The sequence below is a fragment of the Spermophilus citellus genome (assembly GCF_964194105.1).
Source record: "Spermophilus citellus genome assembly, chromosome: 11".
NCBI classification, from domain to species: Eukaryota; Metazoa; Chordata; class Mammalia; order Rodentia; family Sciuridae; genus Spermophilus; species Spermophilus citellus.
In genome coordinates this window covers 62,450,997-62,470,967 of record NC_138192.1, presented here as the reverse complement: position 1 = coordinate 62,470,967, position 19,971 = coordinate 62,450,997, and the positions used below count along the sequence as shown (strand labels likewise).

General features: G+C 38.7%; 1 protein-coding gene across 1 annotated transcript in view; it reads right to left on the bottom strand.

Moving 5' to 3' along the window:
• The window catches only part of UPP2 (uridine phosphorylase 2), a gene marked incomplete at both ends in the record, with an annotated part of 57,923 nt that extends 38,490 nt beyond the window's left edge, over nt 1–19,433 (bottom strand). Inside the window, 4 exon segments of the mRNA XM_081260653.1 lie at nt 5,530–5,544; nt 5,546–5,635; nt 5,639–5,657; nt 19,372–19,433. Of these exon segments, the coding sequence (XP_081116779.1) occupies nt 5,530–5,544; nt 5,546–5,635; nt 5,639–5,657; nt 19,372–19,433 (186 nt within the window).
• Nucleotides 19,434–19,971: the final 538 nt, after the last annotated feature.

Below are 19,971 nucleotides of genomic sequence, written 5' to 3'. Positions count from 1 at the left end.
TAGATGCCAGAGAGAGGAGCAGAGTGGCTTGCTGGTGGTATGGATGAACAGCTGGCTGAGTCAGTACCAGGGTCCGCAATAGAGAGGACTGGCAAAAGCAGAGAGCCCATAGAGGGCATCAGGCACACGGTCACCCAGGAACCCTCAGTGGTGCAGTGTTGAGAAACTTGAACACAATGAAAGCAACATGGTGGTCAAGGCCTTGCTCTTCAAGGTTAGGTAAACCTGGCTTTGAACCACAGCCCATCACTGATTAAATAATTTGGTCAATGTCACGTATGTATTCTCTCTGTGCTTTAGACCATCATCAAAATAGGAAAAACAGTACCTCTCACAGGGCTTGTCAGGATAAAATGGGATTGCATATGGCAAAGGACACTGCACAAATCCAGGCTCCTTCTCAGTGTTCCACAAATGCTTACTATCATTTTTTAAATCATATAATAATTTCCTGGACCTCCTTTTGAGCTTGTTCATTGTTTCTGTATTGCAGAGTTTAGTACAAATGAAGCTGTTTCAAGTTCTCTAGTAAAGAAAAAGCAGTTGGTGATGTCTGACTGATGTGGGCAGCATTGGGCAGAGGAACTGAAGAAGGGCTGGGGAGATCCATTCCAGGGATAAAGAAGATCTGTCTAATGAAATACCTAACTGAGGTTATGCAGTGGGCACCGCCTGTAGAAACAATTGTCTATAACTATTGGGTGGTCTGATTACATGATGTATTCTGTTTGCATTTAGCAATAATTCCTGGGCCACATACACTCATTTTCAATTACAGGATGTAATTATCCTTTTATTTAAGCCCTCTGCTTCTTATCTATACTTATTGTCTTTTCTGTGGCTTCCCAGTAGTTTTTCAGATGGGGTCTTTAGCTAGTAATGAACTTCAATGGAAGTCAGCCATCAGGACCGTGTAGCAAGAGGATAAAAACCAGTGTTTAAGTTGTTGGGTTTTTTTCAATTATTATTGATTATTCATGGATTTTTTCTTCTGTTGGTATGGGTAGCTAAGACTTGGCTGAAGATCTAAGTATAAGAAGACTCATTAAAATTTTTTAAAAAGAAGAAGATACAGTAGTTTGAAAATAACTTCATTGTGTGGTGCCTGTGGATGTAAATTACAGTTATTCAGATTGACCATAAAACTGAAACAGATGTTAAAATAGCTTGTGGTTTGAGCTCTTCTTTGAACTGTAGATACTGCTGCAATCAACAGGGATTTCTGAATATTTCTGGAGACATAAAGATGATACGCATAGACAGAAGCAGCTTAGCTCTTGAAGCCTTACTCCTAAATCAGACTTACTAAACATTACCTCTAGACACAATTTTCAGACTGTCTGCTTTAATGAGAAGTAAAATGTGGCTGAAGACCACCAACATTGACCTCTAGTGATTTATGTTATAAACAAAATGATTTTGTCCCGGTTTTATCAAAGAAGATGGAAATGCATTGCAAATCAGAGGCATTGCAAAAGTATGTCAAGTACTTTGCCTGATGACTGCCAGGACAAACCCACTTTCAAATATCCCCAGTATCTTAATTTTGTCATGTTGTATTAATCTAGTACACAAATGTAGTTTATATATTCTGTATTTTAACAAAGGGCTATAAAATCCCTTCAAAATGCATGTTTCAGAGTCTTATAAAATAAAGATTTCCCACATTACTTGAAATTTCTAGGGATACAGTGAAGGGTGCCAATTAGTGGTTTTATAAAAGACATTTGCAAAGACATTATAAAATATATAATTGGATGTTGAGTTTGAAAAATAACTTCTAAGTTCCCCCCCATCACATTTTTCAATTGTTTGATTATTTCCAGTGAATATGGTAGAAACTAAAAGAGCTATCACCAAAACTGTTTTCCTTCCGTCCTGGACACACATTGGATTTTAACTTTTTAGGCTCTTTTCCAATTAGAAGCTGCCTGAGTTCCAGGCACTAGGATATGAATAGAAGTGATAAGTGTCACTTCCAGCTCCAGCCCATAGAAATCCTACAGGTGATGCTACACATCACCTCCTGACATCTGCCTGATGGGAGTTGACACCCAGGGAGGCTGCAAGCCACTCCTTGAAGATGACAGAGCAACAGATGGGGGGAGGAGCCTGGGTCCCAGAACCACTAGTTTGAGGAAGGCCATCCAACAACCAGGAACACCATAATCTGGGTGAGAAGTAAGCTTAATTGTGCCAGGTGAGATTGTGGACTATCAAACCGGCAAACCTTCAGAAAAAAAAAAGAAAAGAAAGTGGGGTGCGGTGGTGCACACCTATAATCCCAGTGGCTCAGGAGGCTGAGGCAGGAGGATCTCAAGTTCAAAGCTAGCCTCAGCAAAAGCAAGGTGCTAAGTAACTCAGAGAGACCCTGTCTCTAAATAAAATACAAAATAGGGCTGGGGATGTGGCCCAGTGGTTGAGTGCTCCTGAGTTCAATCCCTGGTACCAAAAAATATATATATCTATATATCTATATATTCTCTCTCTCTCTCTCTCTCTCTCTCTCTCTCTCTCTCTCTATATATATATATATATATATATATATATATATATATATATATATATATATAGTAAGGTTAGGAAAGAAGTAGGTAGGGTGATTGTCAGAGTCTTTTGTTTAAACTTTACACACCCAGAGTTCTCCTTTCCTTTAAAGACAATGTTATTAATAATTATTGTCATCTTTGTGAGGACAAGGCTGAGTTTCCAGGTACTGATGGATTATTCTCAGCCAAGATTGCTTCCCTGGGACCTAAGAGAGTCAAGAAATTGAACTCAGGATGTCCTCATTTAAAGATAAGAATGTAGCTGGTAGAAGGCAAGTTCCTGAGAAAAGCATCTGTGGAAATAAATCAGACTTCACCTGCTGCTTCTCAAAATTCTAGTTTCAGTTAAATAGCAAGTTTTGATCATTAGAACTGTTTCCTGCTCCTCAATATACCCCAAACACACATGCATACACACACACACACACACACACACAAACACACACACACACACACACACACACACACACACACACACACACACACTCGTACACACATGCATGCCTCCTATCAGTTAAAATGGCCCAATGGGTAGAGTTGCCCTCACTAGGGACAAACCAGATTCTGAAAAGAGCATGTATTTTATCCAAAAGAGCATCTATAGAAGGTTCGTCAATCAGGTGGATGGAGAGATGTAAGGTTGGATGGTAGTTCTGACAGTGTGAGAATAGGTACTGATGAGAACCCAGTCAGCTACTGAGCTTGAGAAGGGAAGGCCTGATGCCTGGGATTGTGACAGAGATGAGACTTCTTTTGCCTGTCTGAGCACATGCATGTGAATGTGTGGTAGTCTCTTTATTTTCATGTCTAAAATAAGACTGTGTCTCCCACTGATTTTCTAGAAACTAACAGAATAGTGCTTTAAAAAATATGGGAAGAACAATTCCTTTTTTATGAGAGAAACCTAGGATTTAATCCAGCTCTTTCACTCACCAGCTGTGCTGTGCCTATTACAGACAGATCAATATAATTAGGAATAACACTACAAAGATGCTTGGGCCCCAGTTTCCTCATCTGTAAGATGGAAAGTATAATTACCTCGGTTGCTGTGAGCATTGGATGGCATACCATTTGTATATCTGTGCAGAGTTGGAGACACAGAAATTCACTCCATAAGCGATAGAGCAGAGATGGAACCTGTGTGTGTACATATAGATCATTCTGTCTCAAAAACATACCCTAAGTCTTGAATTTGCTAAACAGATGTGTGCCTTAGTTTATTATGATGAGCTTTCTATTCATCAGTCATCCCTTGATAAGCACCTGGGACAACAATTGTGAAGCACAGACCTTAAACCTAACATTTAAATTCAGGTGAAATCCAGCTATGGAGAACCAAGGGCAGCCTCCATCAGTGACTCTTAAAGCATGAACATCAGAAACAACCATAGGGAAAGAGGGTACATTGAAAAGATGAAGCAGAAGATGAACAGAGGCCATGCAAAGGCTAGGAACAGCATTCTAAAGAGGAATGGAGAAAGGGAGGGTCAAGTCCCTACCAATAAATCAACCCACAAGCTCACATCTTGCTCCCCAGCAGAAATGAAGGGAGGAAGCTACTTAGCACCTTCTGATAACAAGCATAGTAATTCTGGGCCTTCCCTTCTTTTATTCTTTCCTTCCTTCACAGTTTTCCTTCCCGCCTCCTCCTCCTCTGTTTCTTCTGCTACCCAACCTTCTCCTCCTCTTACTCTCCTTCCTCCAGATCCAGTGAATTGACTTCTCTGACTTACTGTAACTTAAGAAGTCCTCCTGGTGTGATGAGCAAGAACCCCGAAAGCAGGACCTAGAAGAAGCTGGTCCATAGTCTAACTTTAACCTCCTCTGAACCCTCTGCACTCAATTACTTTGTTCTATAAAGCTAGTTAGTAACTGCAAACCCTGTCTCAAAGAGCTAATGTGAAGATTTAGTGAGACAGAGGATGTGAAAACTCTTATTTTTATTGCTCTAACTTCTAAAAGAGTGGAAAACAAATCAGATGACAGCTACAAAATTCTCTGCTGGTGGATCGTTAAATGTTCTTTAAAAGTTGATTCCCTTTGACCATTTCTGTGACTCATTCTAAACAATCTTAAGTGTGAAAATTCTTAGAAACAAAAATATCCATTTGGATTCTTTTTATAATGGAAAATAACATAGAAGTTGGTAATAAGTTATGTAATTTGTGGCACAGCCACTTCACCTCCATGAACAACGTGTTTCAAAGAAAATGTAATAAAGGAAAACATTAATGACAAAATTAAATGAAAATTGTAGGATGCAAGGTTATGTCATTACAACTATTTTAAAGTATACTCATTAAAAAGCATTGGAAGAAAAGAAAATGGGTTGATGGTTTCTGTGTTGAGGTAGTAGGACTATGAATAGTTTTTTAAAAATCATTTTTTTACATTTTCTAATTTAAAATAATAAACATGAATTGCTTTATAATTAAAATGTACATAAGGTAAAACAAATACTTCAGAAATATAATTTTTTCTGGCAGTAGTATAAGAAAAATTTTATTATGAAATAATAAAAATCTTAATATAAAATATTGAGTAATGATTATTTTCATGAAGTGGAGTAATACAGTACTGTTAGTTTTTGTGAGTTCCTTTTCAATTTAATAAAATAAGAATTAGTGAGGTTCGCCAATAAATGTAGACATTAAGAAGTGAACTGACTCCTTTAAAACATAATGAATTCTAAACACCCAACAGTATTATCAATAAAATTGTATTTATCTCCAGAGACCAGAGCAGCCAAATAGTCATGTTTTCATAAAACTGGGTTTGAAAATCTTTATGCCTTATTGGGGTGGAAATTATTATTCATGATGTTCACATTCTGAACTGTTTTAGAGAATCAGTGCAGATTTGGTTCCTATTGGGACCTCTGACATTTCTCTAGCGAAGGGGATAAAGTTTATTTTGGTAAAGCAACAAAAATTAGCAGAGGAAACTCAATCATTTTTTCTGGAATTAGAAATATGTTTACCTTTACATCCCCCACACATTGCTGGTAGATTGTGTGTTTTTGTTCCTAAATCCAGGTGATAGTGAATGTCTTCATCCGTAGAATCCAGGTAAGGATTCTTAAAGGTTTAAGGATTCTTCAACCTTTTTCTGTAAGAAAAAAAAAAAAAAGCACATATATACAGAGAGGATGTAAAACAAATTGGTGAGAAAAAGCACACAAAGAAAGAAGGATCTCAGACTATAAGATTGCCGATAGCCCAAATGCTGGACCTAGACTTTCTTTTATAATAAAATGTGTTATAATAATAGTAATAACAATGGCTAGTATTTGCCTTATACTTACTATGTGCCAGGCATAGAACTAAGTGTTAAAATTGTACAATGGCATGAAGACTGCCTATAACAGATGAGTTAACTCATTTAATCCTATAACTACTCTGTAGGTAAGTGAATTAGTAATTAGATTTACAAATGAAGAAGCCAAGACTTACAGATGATGAGATAATTGTGGAAGTTGACACACCCGGTGGATTATAAAACAATCATCTCTGCTCCATTCACTCTGACCCTCTAGGTCTTCTTTCTCTCTGGGGGATATGTCACATAAGCTACTGGGCTCTGGAATCAGATTGCCTGGGCCCAGTACCAGCTCAACCTTGAACATACTAATTGTGTAAACTTGGGTACGTTATCTTTGTCCTTTCATTATCTCATCCATGAAATGGGTAGTGAAAATTACTGCTTTGTAAGCTTAATGTGAGCCCTGAATTAAATATTTGCAACACAGCTGATAGGCATGAACATAGCTCTCAGTGTTAAACCTCTCACCTTGAGAACCTAAAAGATAGCAGCTTTAGTGAGAACTATCAGGAAAAAATGTAGCAAAGAATGCTATGCATTTGTCAAACCTCAATTCTTTTTCCTTCTGGAAACAGAAGAAAATTATATTATATTCTCAGTTTCCTTCTCAGTAAGATAAGTCACCAGACTGTTCTGACCTAGGAAATGTGTGTGGATGTGACTTCCCTATTTCCAGGCCTGGCTCAGGTGGAAATCATGGGTCTCTCAATGGCCATGTGGAATAGACACCCCTCTTTACCCCATTAACCTGTTTCATTTTCATTTTATTTATTCATTGGTGCTGGGTGATTGAACCAAGGGCCTTGGGCATGCCGGGCAAGGTCCCTACCACTGAGCTACATCCCCAGTTGCTACTCCATCAACTTGTTCTGGATTAAGAAAGAAGCTACTGATCTCCAAGCAGCATTAAGCTGCCTGACCCATGAGAGGTTATTAATTTGGGTCAATGTATTTTGCCCATTAGACAATTTAAGAGAGAAATAAATGTAGTAGGACGATGGGTGGAAGCAGAAATGAATAGGCTCTTGGAGAGACTGAACACGGATGTAAAAGAAAGAATGCCTAGGCACATAACTCTGGAAAAATAGGACTTAGAGCTGACTGAGAAAAGAATGTTTAGGATAAGCATGCAGGAGAATAAGTGTGGCTAAAGTGCTTGAAAAAATAGGAGTGAAAAAGTGAAATACTGAGTTTTAAACCCCAAAAGAATATAAATCTATTGTAAGAAGGTAAATGAAACTTTAAAACAAAAGGTAAGACAAGAAGAACATTTCAATGTAGAAATTCAATTTGTCCAGTAGCATTTTCCCAAAAAAGAGTATGGGAGAGGGTACAAAAGAGCCATTGGGAAGGCAAGCTTGCCATAAAAGAAGGACCATTGCAGGAAGGACCGGTACTGGAGGGCCTGGTGTCCACCAATCATTTCACTACTGCGCTTGGCTCAGTGGCTACTTATTCACTCCCACTACTCCTAGTGTGACACTCCAGCCTCAGCTGTGCCTACACCATCCTTCCTAGCCAGCTGTCGCTGCCAGGCCCCTGCTTCTTCCCTGTGCATGATTATTACCCCATTCCACATAGGCCAGCAACCTATGCTCCCACGGCCACCTTTCTATCTTCCCTGATGAGGGCTGATCCTTACTGCTATGTCTCTAACCTCTGCATCCTTCTTTGCCTCCTTCTCAACTCTCCATGGAGTTTGTGTATGTCTGGGTCTGAGTATATTTAGGTATGTAAGCTATGAATCTCGTAGCCTATTTCAGCTCCATACACCAGTACTTCTAAAAATTTAGCGTGCCTAAAAATCGCCTCTTTCAGAAATTCATGGCAGTACGTTTGGGATGTATGCATCATTTCTAACAAGCTCCTTATTGGCACTTGTGTTCCTGGTCTGAAGGACACACCCTGAATATCACTGTCATTGAGAACCCCACTGACCATGCTGAGGACATCCATTCCTTTCCAACCAACGCCATCCTCAGGCCAGGTCCCCAACACAAAAGTCCTTCCCCTATCACACTAATCCTTCATCTCTTGTTTGGTAAAAACCACAGAACGCCAGACAGTAGCTGCTGCTATGGGAAGAACCTTAATTCAGTCTAATTCATACTTACAAAGCACACTCTTCACAGTCTTTGGTTATTTGGGTAATAATTACATACCACTCTAATTATTCCAGATAAATTATCTACCTCATATCAAGACATTTTTGCCAAGAATTAACTGAGACTTCTCTGGTTTTCCCTCCCATTTCTCTCCAAATACTTTAAAATACCTTAACAAGTCTTACAACTTTACACACCTCCAGTGACTCTTAGCCTGATTGTACATTAAAAGTACCAATGAGATTTTTTAAAAAATCACTGCTCACAGGGTGAAATTAATTTAGATGATCTGAAAGTAATTTTAAGTCTTGCCATAAGATGGGATGTAGACTCATCTTGTAAGTCTTGCTTCCTGAAACATCCTATTCCCTTCCCTTGCATTTTTCACTTATCAAAATACTAATCAGGGGCTGGGGTTGTGGCTCAGCTGTTGAGCACTCACCTTGCATGTGCGAGACCCGGGGTTCGATCCTCAGTACCACATAAAACTAAATAAGTGAAATAAAGGTATTGTGTCCAACTACAACTAAAAAATAAATATTTTAAAAAATACTAATAATTCTTCAAACTCCAATTGAAATATCATTTCTTCCATGAAGGCTTTTCCAAGTATCTTCCCTCCCCAATCAACAGTATTTTATTCCCTTGCTGTGCTACTAAGGCTTTTGCTTATTCTAATGCTGTTAGATGACATTTCATGTTGTAATAGTTAATTTTTTATTTTCCCAGAAAGATTTCAAATTCCTTGATACAAGTGGTCTTATATTCTTTCTTTAGCCCCAAGTCTTAACAAATCCTATTTATTAATTTAAATTTGACTGTTCAGGAAGTGAAACAAAATACTATTAATTTTCTCCTCAAAAAGTTAGAAGTAACAGATTCCTAAGTAGTTAGTGGGTCATTCCTTGTTTGAAAAATGAAGTATTCCAGGATATTGCTATACTACTTCAGGACAAGCCTGTAATCTCAAAGCAGGACACCTCTTTTCTTCTCTTTCGAGAGGCAAGAGAACATTTGCACAGTCCCTCCTCATGCTAAGTGTGTTCTACAAAGCAGCAGGGGCATCATGGCCTAGGAGCTTGTGAGAAATGTAAAAGCTCAGATTCCACCCTAGACCTACTCAATCAAAATCTGCATTTTAACAAACTCTAGTTATTCACATGCACATTAAAACTTGAGAAACTCTGCCATCCACTTTCTCTTCCAAATTCCACTACACTTTCTATTTCACTCTGCCAAAACTATTTTCATGATCTAGAGATTTTCTTTTGGATTACCAAATGAATCTACAAATCATTACTTGCATTCATCTACCCTAGTGCTTCTAAATTCTAGCTACTTATCAGAATCACTGGGGCAACTTCAAGGAATACTGACATCTGAACACCATCTCTAGAATCTTTGACTCAGTTGATCAAAGAGAACTGGGCTTTTGTGTTTTAAAAGATACATGACCTACTCCATATTTCCTTCTTTAATTCTACAAATTTCTATGTTACAGTCCTAAATTTAAGCTAATTCTAAGTTAAATAACCTGACTTTTTCTTTATAGTTGTGTTACTAAATAATGTTCTATTGATGAGAGATATCAAATATGCTTCTTTATATTTTACTTTTAATTTTAGAGGTTATAAGGATGCATTTACTCGCCACAGGAACAAACCGACAAAGTTCCTGTGATGACCAAAAAATCCTTATTCTCATTGCTAACTATAAAAATAAAAATGTATACTCAAGGATCTTATTTCAGTTACATCAAGTGATGTCACATAAAAGAGTGCACTCCTAGTTAAAAATAAATTAAAATGGATCCAAATATTTTAAGACCACGTGGTTACATAAAGTTAATACAATTATAAGTTAAGTTCTTATTCTTAATATATATTTTTTAGATATTTAAATAACCTATATTTGTTAATCTATAAATTAATTAACACATACCTAATTGATTAGTTAATATATATTTGCCTAATTGTTTTTCTTCAACAGGAAGCCCATAATTTATGTTTTATATCTACATTTATCAAGATACTCTGCCTTTTCAGTTACAGATATTTGAGATAAATGTGTTTACTGTAAATTTGCTTTTAAGTGAAAATACAACCAAGTAATTTCTAATTCTCAAAGTTACTGTTTAAACTCATAAGATGATAAATTATTATAATTATTTCTACAAAATATCTAAAGGTTTTAACCATACTTTCATTGATATTCCTTATCAAAGTATAATAATTTGTTTATAGATTCTAAGGTTTTCAGAAATTGTTCCAAAGTATATTTTTTTTTAAGAAAAAGGTGCTTCAACAAAGAAAAAGCACACATGGATCCTAAAAAGAAGAAAGAAATCATCTTTGGGTAAAACAAGGTCTTTATATTCATTTTCCTAAAAAAAAAAAAAAAAAAAAAAAAAGGGGTTTTATATTGGTATCTAAACAGATGATATAAAAAGTTAGAACAATTAAAAAAGAGATTTATATATACTAAACTGACTATAATTAATTTAAGGGTATTTCAGGTTATTTTCCTAATTTAACTATACTAATGTGAACAAAAATTTTGTCCATATTTTGATATGATAAACACCTATTAAAATGTTAGTTTATTTCTTTAAAGAAAGATCCTTATTGCCTAATAATTCTTACTGTTTAAGATAAAAATTAATTTTGGTAAATAAATTCACATTGTTGATTAAACATTAAGTATATTAAACTACTAACTTAAACCCCTGTATGACCTTTTGAGAGGAGACCCCTCACCCACCTCCCTGTAAAAACCTACTCCAAAAGCCTTGAAGGCACTCAGGTTAATAAAAACAGCCCCACAAAAGATACAAATTACCCAGATAGATTATTCTATACCCCTATCATTTATAATCCTGCCATCAAAATTAACTCCTACTGGAGTGTTTTGGCAAACAGGTCCCATCTATTGGGTCCATCTACCCGCTTCTAACTCTCGGGTGATAACTCCCTTTTATGAACTAGTGATAAATCTGATCTGGAAAGCCAAATATTTGGGTGATGCACTGTTTGGAAAAACTTTTGACATTCTCATTCAGCCTTATACCCAGGATATGATTTTAAAATTACAACAAGAACATAATCTTTGGTGTCTCTTCCTTTGTAATTTCAAAGGTCAAATTGATAATCACTTTCCCCGACATAAACTTCTAGAAGGCCTTAAAAAATGTCCTATTATTTTTCCTAAAATTATTAAAAGGGAACCTATCTCAGGAGCTCAGACTGTTTATACAGACGGAGCTAAAGGGGGGTTTGCTGTTGTGTTTGATGGATCTCAAGTAATTCGACACTCTGTTCCTAAACTGTCTGCCCAAAGATCAGAAGTTGAGGCTTTAATTATGGCCCTTAAACTATTCAATTCTATTCCACTTAATGTGTACACTGATAGTCTCTATGTTGCCAATTTAGCCTTAGTTATTGAAACAGCCCCTTATATTGGCAGACAATCTACCATCATGGAACAATTACAAACGGTTCAGCTCCTTCTTTGGGCTAGACGAGATCCTTTGTTTATTGGACATATCCGAGGACATTCGGAGCTTCCTGGGCCTCTGGTGGAGGGTAATGCTAAAGCAGATGCCGCCACTCACAATATGGGCCTGGTATTTGCCATAACCAGGCATGATGAGGCCTCACAGCTCCATGCTAAATTTCATCTAAATGCACAATCCTTATGCTTCCGCACAGGATGCTCGCGTGATCAGGCTTTACAAATTGTTTCCCTATGCCCAGTATGTGCTCCATTTCTTCATTCTCCCAGTTTAGGTGTTAACCCTAGAGGCTTACACCCCAATGATGTCTGGCAAACTGATGTTACCCATTTCCCAAGTTTTGGAAAGCTGTCTTTTGTGCATGTTTCTATTGACACATATTCTGGCTATATCTTTGCTACCTTACATACTGGGGAAAAGGCTAAGGATGTAATTGGACATCTCTTAAAAGCTTTCTCTTGCATGGGCACTCCACGCTGCCTCAAAACAGACAATGGACCCGCATATACAAGCCAAGCAGTTCAACGATTCTGTAACAAGTGGGAGATTAAACATAAAACTGGAATCCCATATAACCCCCAGGGACAAACAATTGTAGAACGGGCCCATCAACATTTAAAAACCTATTTACAAAAAAAACAAAAGAGGGGGAGATATATAGATGCTGCCAGGGACCACAAGCGCTATTATCCATAACCTTGTTCACTTTGAATTTTTTGCTCACTGATGCGAGGGGACGTACGGCCGCACAGCGCCATTTCTCCCCTCCCACTGTACAAAATGCTCAGGTACGGTGGAAAGATTTATCCACCGGAAGGTGGCAGCCTTTGGCTCCACTCTTAGCGAGAGTGAGAGGAGCCGTATGTGTTTTCCCTCCAGGAGCAGAAAAGCCCATTTGGGTCCCGGAACGCTGCATAAGACCAGTGAATGACAAACATGAGGCTACAGATGAAGACCCCCAGACACTTGAGCCTGTCGTTGCCACCAAGCTTCCGAACCGTGCGATGGACTCTGCTGGTGATGTTCCCTCTGGGTGAGTTAGTTCATGGGGGCCTTGGTCCCCCGGCTGGCACAAATCTTCTAACATACCTCTATGGAACCCCCTGTGAATGCAAAGGGGGAACAATGACGCAGGCCCCAGGCTTTTACACCGCCACTTCTGATTGTACCAATAGGGTAGCTTACCTCAGTACAAGTTTCCAGACCACGGGTGCTACCCACCCCAATTGGGTTTGTATCAATAAGCCAAAAATTAAAGCTCCAAACCCGGAGGGCACTCCACAATGCTCTTCAACTTGCAATTTTACGTCAACAATTCATTCCTCATGCTATACGGAGGCCTCCCCTTGTATTAAAAATGGGAAAACATATTTTGAGGCTACGCTGACTGCCGTCAAAGGGGAGGGTCCACCAAATAGTGCCTATTTTTCTCAACCTATGTTTGGAGGGGGAGACATATCTGGCTACATGAAGCTGGCTGGTTGTTATGGTATTGTTGGCAAGCCCTCCTGCTGGTCTAGCACGGCCCCTGTAGGGATCTCTGATGGAGGGGGGCCCACAGATGCCATTAAACACATTGAGGTAATTAGGCGACTGGAACCAGAGATCCCCAAACTTATGTATCACCCCCTGGCACTACCTAAATCCCAACTCCCTGATCTAGATGCTAACACCCTAGGTATTTTAGAGACCACCTTTTCCCTGCTTAATGACTCCAATCCCACTCTTGCCAGAGATTGCTGGCTTTGTATGACCACAGGTGTAATGATGCCACTGGCCATTCCTGTTAACAATACCATTCAAGAGGGCACAGTGTGTGGTCCTGGGTTACCCTTTAGGGTGCAAGTTGTGGAGGGCTTTATGATGTGCCTTATAGGATCTTTTCAAAACACTTCTAATGATGTTGATGTAGGGTTCCTGAATGTAAGGAACTGCTCGGTGGTCACAAAGTATTCCTCACCAACCCCACCTCTTTGTCCTCCCAATGGTACTGTCTTTGTCTGTGGCGGAAACCTTGCCTTTTCCAGGCTCCCGGCCAACTGGACGGGCGGATGTGTCCTGGCATTTCTCCTCCCTGATGTTACAATCGTCTCAGGTGATGAGCCCCTGCCTATTCCCAGCCTGGACACTTTGATCAGGAGACATAAAAGGACTGTTCAGTTTTTGCCGCTTCTTGTGGGCCTTGGAGTGACCGCTGCTGTGGGCACCGGTACAGCCGGATTAGGCACGGCTATACATTCATACCGCCGCTTATCCCAACAACTCATAGACGATGTACAAACCCTATCAGGGACCATTAAGGACTTACAAGATCAAATAGACTCCTTAGCAGAGGTGGTCCTTCAAAACAGACGCGGCTTAGACTTGCTAACCGCTAATCAGGGTGGGATCTGTTTGGCCTTGGGGGAGAGATGTTGTTTCTATGCTAATAAGTCAGGCATAGTCCGTACAAAAATTAAGGAGCTTCAAGATGACTTGGAGAAAAGAAAAAGGGAGTTACTTGAAAATCCCCTTTGGACGGGACTAAATGGATTTCTGCCTTATCTCCTTCCTTTGCTTGGACCCCTGTCGGGCCTTCTCCTTATAGTTGCTATAGGCCCCTGCCTTGTCAATAGAATAACACAATTTATTAAAGATCAAATTAACATTCTGACTTCTAAGCCAATACAGGTTCATTATCAACGCCTACAAACCAAGGACGATTTTGCTGAAGTTTGTCTCCGACCGATTCGAAGATGATTTTTCTACAATGATCCCTGCTTCATGCCTTCCTCCCTTCACCCCCTTTTTTCTTCCTTATTTTATTATTCCTCTCCTCTGACTCTATGCCTTGTAGAACCGGAACCAATTAAAGACCCAATAATGAATGGCTAAATAGATACCACTAAATGCCTTGGCAACAACGAGCTGATCTTGTAGTACCCAGAGACGGGCAACTTTCACGCTTGCACTGCAACCTAAGACAGGGGAATGGGGCCTCCCCAAAGACGGGTAAGCAGTGTAAGGGCAGTGAACGACCTAAGACAGGGGCTACTTGATTCCCTTTGACGTGCAACAAACAAAAGAGGGGGAACTGCTGGCACGGACTCCCCCCGGCCCTCAGGGCTTGGATCCAGCCCTGATTTTTGTGCACGTTAAAGAGGCCAGCTCACAGGGCCTTGAAGGAGCTCACAAGGCCTTGAAGGATTTGTGGTGTCTGTTTTCATATTATTTCAGCCTGTAATGGTCATGTGGGGATGCCCTGACCTGCTTGGGTCTGATAAGGTTCCTGGTTGAAGGCTCATTATGAGTCGACATGAACCACCTGTTTTTCCTTCCCCTTTGCCCCCGCCTACTAGTAACCTTCCATGCCTTTTGCAAAAATATATATAAGTATGTGCTGAGCTAATAAAGATAGATTCCCCCTGGATGAAGGACCTCGGACTCCTGTGTCTTTGTTAATCCCGACGTCTCCCGCCGGACTCGGTCCATTTTGCCGGACGCGGCAAAGAAGAAATTCTTAAACAAGCACAGTTATTAATGATATTCTCTTATACTAAGTATAATGCTATTGATCATTCATTTAGGTATTCTTTTAATTTCTTTGATGATTGGTCCCAACATCTAACTGTAAGAAAAGAACCAAATGAAGGAAATAGAAAGGGAAGGCAGCTCAACAGTAACACAGGTTTATTTGGGACAAACCCATGGGAGGCGGGGGGACAGTGGAGACTGAAACCCCTCCTTCACTTAAAGCCTGGAGTAGACAGAGGGCAAAGAGGAAGGGGAGAATTTTTTGCATTGCTAGGAGATTGTTAGGGAAGGGTCCTTGTAGTGTCACCTTCATAAGGAACCAGGTATTTTTCAGAATTTCTGTCCCCAGATAACAATTTCCTTTCTTATGATTTTGTTTGGGGTTTAGGTCAGGCTGAGTCAGAGGACCCTTGTTCCAAGATGGAGAATATGTTTCAAAATGGTGTTGCTTATGTCACGTTCTTCCTAACAGTAATAACTCCTCAATCAAAAAAAATTGGTGGCAGGTGAGGCAAGGGTGGGGGAGTCCTATGGAAGATTTTTTTTTGTTGTTATTGTTCCATTTGCTCATGGAAAAGCACTTCTAAGATGATCAATCACTCTATCAGCAAAAAAGGGAAAGTCTTGTTGACTATTTGGTGTCTTCTGATTACAGGTGAATTTTAGGATACTTGGTTATATTTCAGTGAAAAATGACATTGAAATTTTGATAGGAATCACACTGAATCTGTAGATCACTTTGGGTAGTATGGACATTTCAACAATATTAATTCTTCCAACCCACAAACATGGAATATCTTCCATGTATTTGTGTCTTCTTCAATTTCTTTCTTTGATATTGTTTTCAGTGTACAGGTCTTTCACATCCTTGGTTAAATTTATTCCTAATTATTTTTTTTGTTTTGATAGAATCATAAATAGGATAATTTTCCTCTATTTTTTTTAGATAGGTCTTTAGTGTGTATAAACACTTATGATTTTGTTAGGTAGCCAGTCAGCCATGGTGAACAGGGAAAGGATAGTGGAGGACTGAAAACCACAGGGAGCCTATCTAACGGAAATCACCTAGAAGATGGAGGTTTGCTATGTTAAAGCCTCCCCAGCCATAATCACATCCTCCTGAGAAAAACTACTGTTTCAAGATGATGTCACACCTTATAGGTAGCATGAACAATCTCCAATAATCCTGGCCACTAAAACATCAACACCCTCACAAGAAAGCTTGCTGAGAGCTACTCAAACAAGTTAAGGGAGCAGAATATTGAGGCAAAACTAAGGGGACTCAATTTCCTAAAAATTCCTAACTCTGAGCACCAAACCATCCTCTCTTGGAGGTGATCCACATAGTTTCAGTACTATCAGTTAAAAGTCAAGAGGTAGACCCTAGGTGAGACTCTGGAAATTTTTCTGGGACCCCCAATAAAACTAGACATCAGGAGACATTTACCAAAGAGATACAAATGGCCAATAGGTACATTTAAAAAATGGTTAACAAACCACTAATCATCGGGGAAATACAAAGTCAAGTCACAACAAGATATTGCTTCACACCTGTTAGAATTCTGGCTATCTTCCAAAAGAGCAAAGATAACAAGTGTTGGAAAGGATGTGGAAGAAAGGGTACCCTTACACGCTGTTGGTGGGAATGTAAATTAGTATAGTCATTGTTGAAAACAGTATGGGAGGGGTGCCTCAAAAAAATAAAAATAGAACTACCATATGATCCAGCAATCATACTACTGAGTGTATGTCTAAAGGAAATGAATTTAATATATCAAAGAGATATCTGTACATTCATATTTATTTCAGCATCATTCACAACCACCAAATTAGAGAATCTTCCTAAGTGTTCTTTGGTGGATGCATGGATAAAGAAAATATAGTATGTACACACGTACCCACAAAGACTAGTCAGCCTTTAAGAAGAAGGAAATTCTGTCGTTAGTGACAACATGAATGGAAACGGAGGACAGACACGGGAAAAAAAATACTATCTGATCTCTCTTACATGTGGAATCTAAAAATTTTTAACTCATAGAAATAGAGAGGAAAACGATGGTTACCAGAGACTGGAGGGTAGGGAGAAGGATGATAAAAGAAAAAAATATTGATCCGTGGGAACAAAGTTTCAGAATGGTATAATAAGTTTTAATAATCTACTGCACTGCATGGTAATCAGAGTTCATAATAATGTATATATTAAAATTGCTTTTAAAATAGATTTTTAGCATTCTCACTGCAAAGTTGGTGAGGTGATGAATATGTTAACTAGCTTGAGTTTTTCTACAATATATAGATCAAAACTCTATGGGGCTGGGGTTGTGGCTCAGTGGTGTGCTTGCCTAGCATGTATGAGGCACTGGGTTCGATCCTCAGCACCAGATAAAACATAAATAAAATAAAGGCAGTCTGTCCATCTACAGCTACAAAAAAAAAAAAAAAACACCTTTTTAAACTTCACATTGTACTCCATAACTTTATGCAATTATTATTTGTTTGTTAATTAAAAATAAATTTTAAAACATTTTTAAAAGAGTTATTTGGGATTTCATGTCAAATTCAACCCAGTATGAATCTGGCTTTTGCAATACTTTAGAATATATAATTGTTACTAAGTACACTTACATGTACTATTTCCTCTTCAATTTTTTTCCTTTCTTTTCTTATTTTTGGTTGTTGTTGTTATAACACATGAAACTAGCAAACCATGGCAAGTACACAGCATGGTCAGTATTAAATATTGTTCACCAAAGAAAACTGCTAGCTGGGAAGAAATTTTCCATTTTCTGTTACCTTCATCTTCCTAATTTTTCCTTTTCTCTCTCTCCGTGGCTTCCCTGAGGAAATAAAGATGGCAGGAGGAGCTGTTTGGACTAAGTAAGTAGATTGTTTTCTGAAATGCCGACATGATGGCAAAACATTGCACACAACTCTCAGCAAATCAGAGGGAACTTGCAAAAATTCCTTAAGCCTCATGAAGATTAATGCTCTATTATGTTCTGTTAACCTGGGGCAGAAATTGGCGCTAAATTTGCAGGCAGCTTTGGCAGATTTATGTCTACCCTTCAGATGAATAACATCCATGGTATTTTAGAGGTGAATTCTATGTAAAGTCCATCACAAAGCACATGAAATCACTTCATAATGTGCTGCCACACAGTTAAATCACCCTTAGGCACAGGGAGGCCCCTTTAATTATATCTCAGATCCAGTGCATGGTCCTGGAATTAAAGGCTGAACTCTGTAGTGAATTCTAGGCAGAACTTAGAATTCGTTCATTCCTGAATATTTTCTGTAATTTCTTCCTCCCCACTTTCTCTTTCTTTTTCTCCCCACTCCCCGCCCTTCTCTCTCTTTTTTTATGTATACCTAGTTTATTCTGGTATTCATAAGGATATGGCTTTTGCATGAGTAAGAAAAACATTAGAATGAAAATTTCAGATAAAAGAGAAGACACGATGATTTAGAATTACCTTCTAATATTCATACGTGAGCTGGGCCCTGTGCCATAAGCCTATAATCCTAGCAAGTCAGATGGCTGAGAAAGGAGGATCACAAGTGAGAAGCCCCAAGCAACCTGCCTCAAAAAATAGAAAGGGCTGGGGATGTAGCTCACTGGTAAAACACCCCAGGTTCAATCAAAGCATCATCAGTCCATGAATCATATGTTGGCATATATGGACACCCCAAATCTTGGCAACAGGAGGAAGCATCTACTCTTCCTACCACTGTGATGGGCTGAGGTTATAGAATCTGTCTATGGAGTAGGAGTGAGAAAGTTATTGCAAAAGTTTAATTTGATTAGCAGTTCTTGCTGTCCCTCCAAAATGCCTCCTTTAAGTGTCTTCGTGAGTCTTAGAAACATAACTGCAGTATCCCCAAGTCAAAGCCACTGCCTGGTTTCAAAACCAAGGTGCCCCATGGGAAAGTTTCTGAGCGCAGTGACTGCCTATGACAGCATGTGCTTATATTTTTCATTTATGACCTGCATTTCTCTGTCCATCTAGACCTAAATTTTCCAAGGCAACTTTTCGAATTCTGTTGTTTTGCATCCTCCTCCTAGCATTTCCCACTGTCACCCCACTTCTTAATGAACCAGTGCTCCCTCCTCCCAACCAAGAACCAAGGAATGAAAATGTCACTGTGAGGAACATTTACATTGTTTTTATTTAGATTTGTATTATGAGCTGTATTCCAACTATATATTGCCTAAACTTAAGAAATGAATATAATTATATATTTATATAATTTACATAATTATATATTTATAATTATATAATTATAATTTGTATAATTCATCATCTGAGCGTTTAATATAAAATGCAAGGAATATCCCTCTAATCAAAATAAGTAGAAAATAAAAATTACTTACCCATTATATGTATTCCTGTCAGGTCCCATGGATCTATTGGAAGCAGGTAAAATGGAAGCCATACTTTGTATTATACGGATATCAGGAAAGAGAAAGAGTGTGATTTGCTTTTAAATTATAGGTCTAATGATAATTATTCAGCTCCAAGTAAGGATAATGTCGTTCCTTAAAACTTATGTTTCTTCTGAAATTGTTGATGAGTTCTTCCCTTAGAATTTTACTCTCTTACTAATTAAAAAATAACCTCCCTAACACAGCCTTTTATACTATAGTCCAGTTCTATATCACTTCCCCAAGAAGATAGGCTCCCTTCGAAGGTGTAGCATCCTATCTTTTTGGTTAGTTTGTTAACTGTTGACCAGAGCACCTTTCCATTACATCTGACCTTGGTCTCTACGCGGGTCTGGGATAGTACACAGACTTATTTACTTTGAGATAACTGTATATAGATACAAGTCCTCTTTCAGTTTTCATGAAAATCCCACCACATTATCTTAAAAATGTGTCCAGTACAAGTGAGAACTTTCAGTTCTCAAGCATTTCATTTTCCCATCCCCATCCCACCCCTTGCCAATGTGTTTTCATTCTTGGTGATCACAG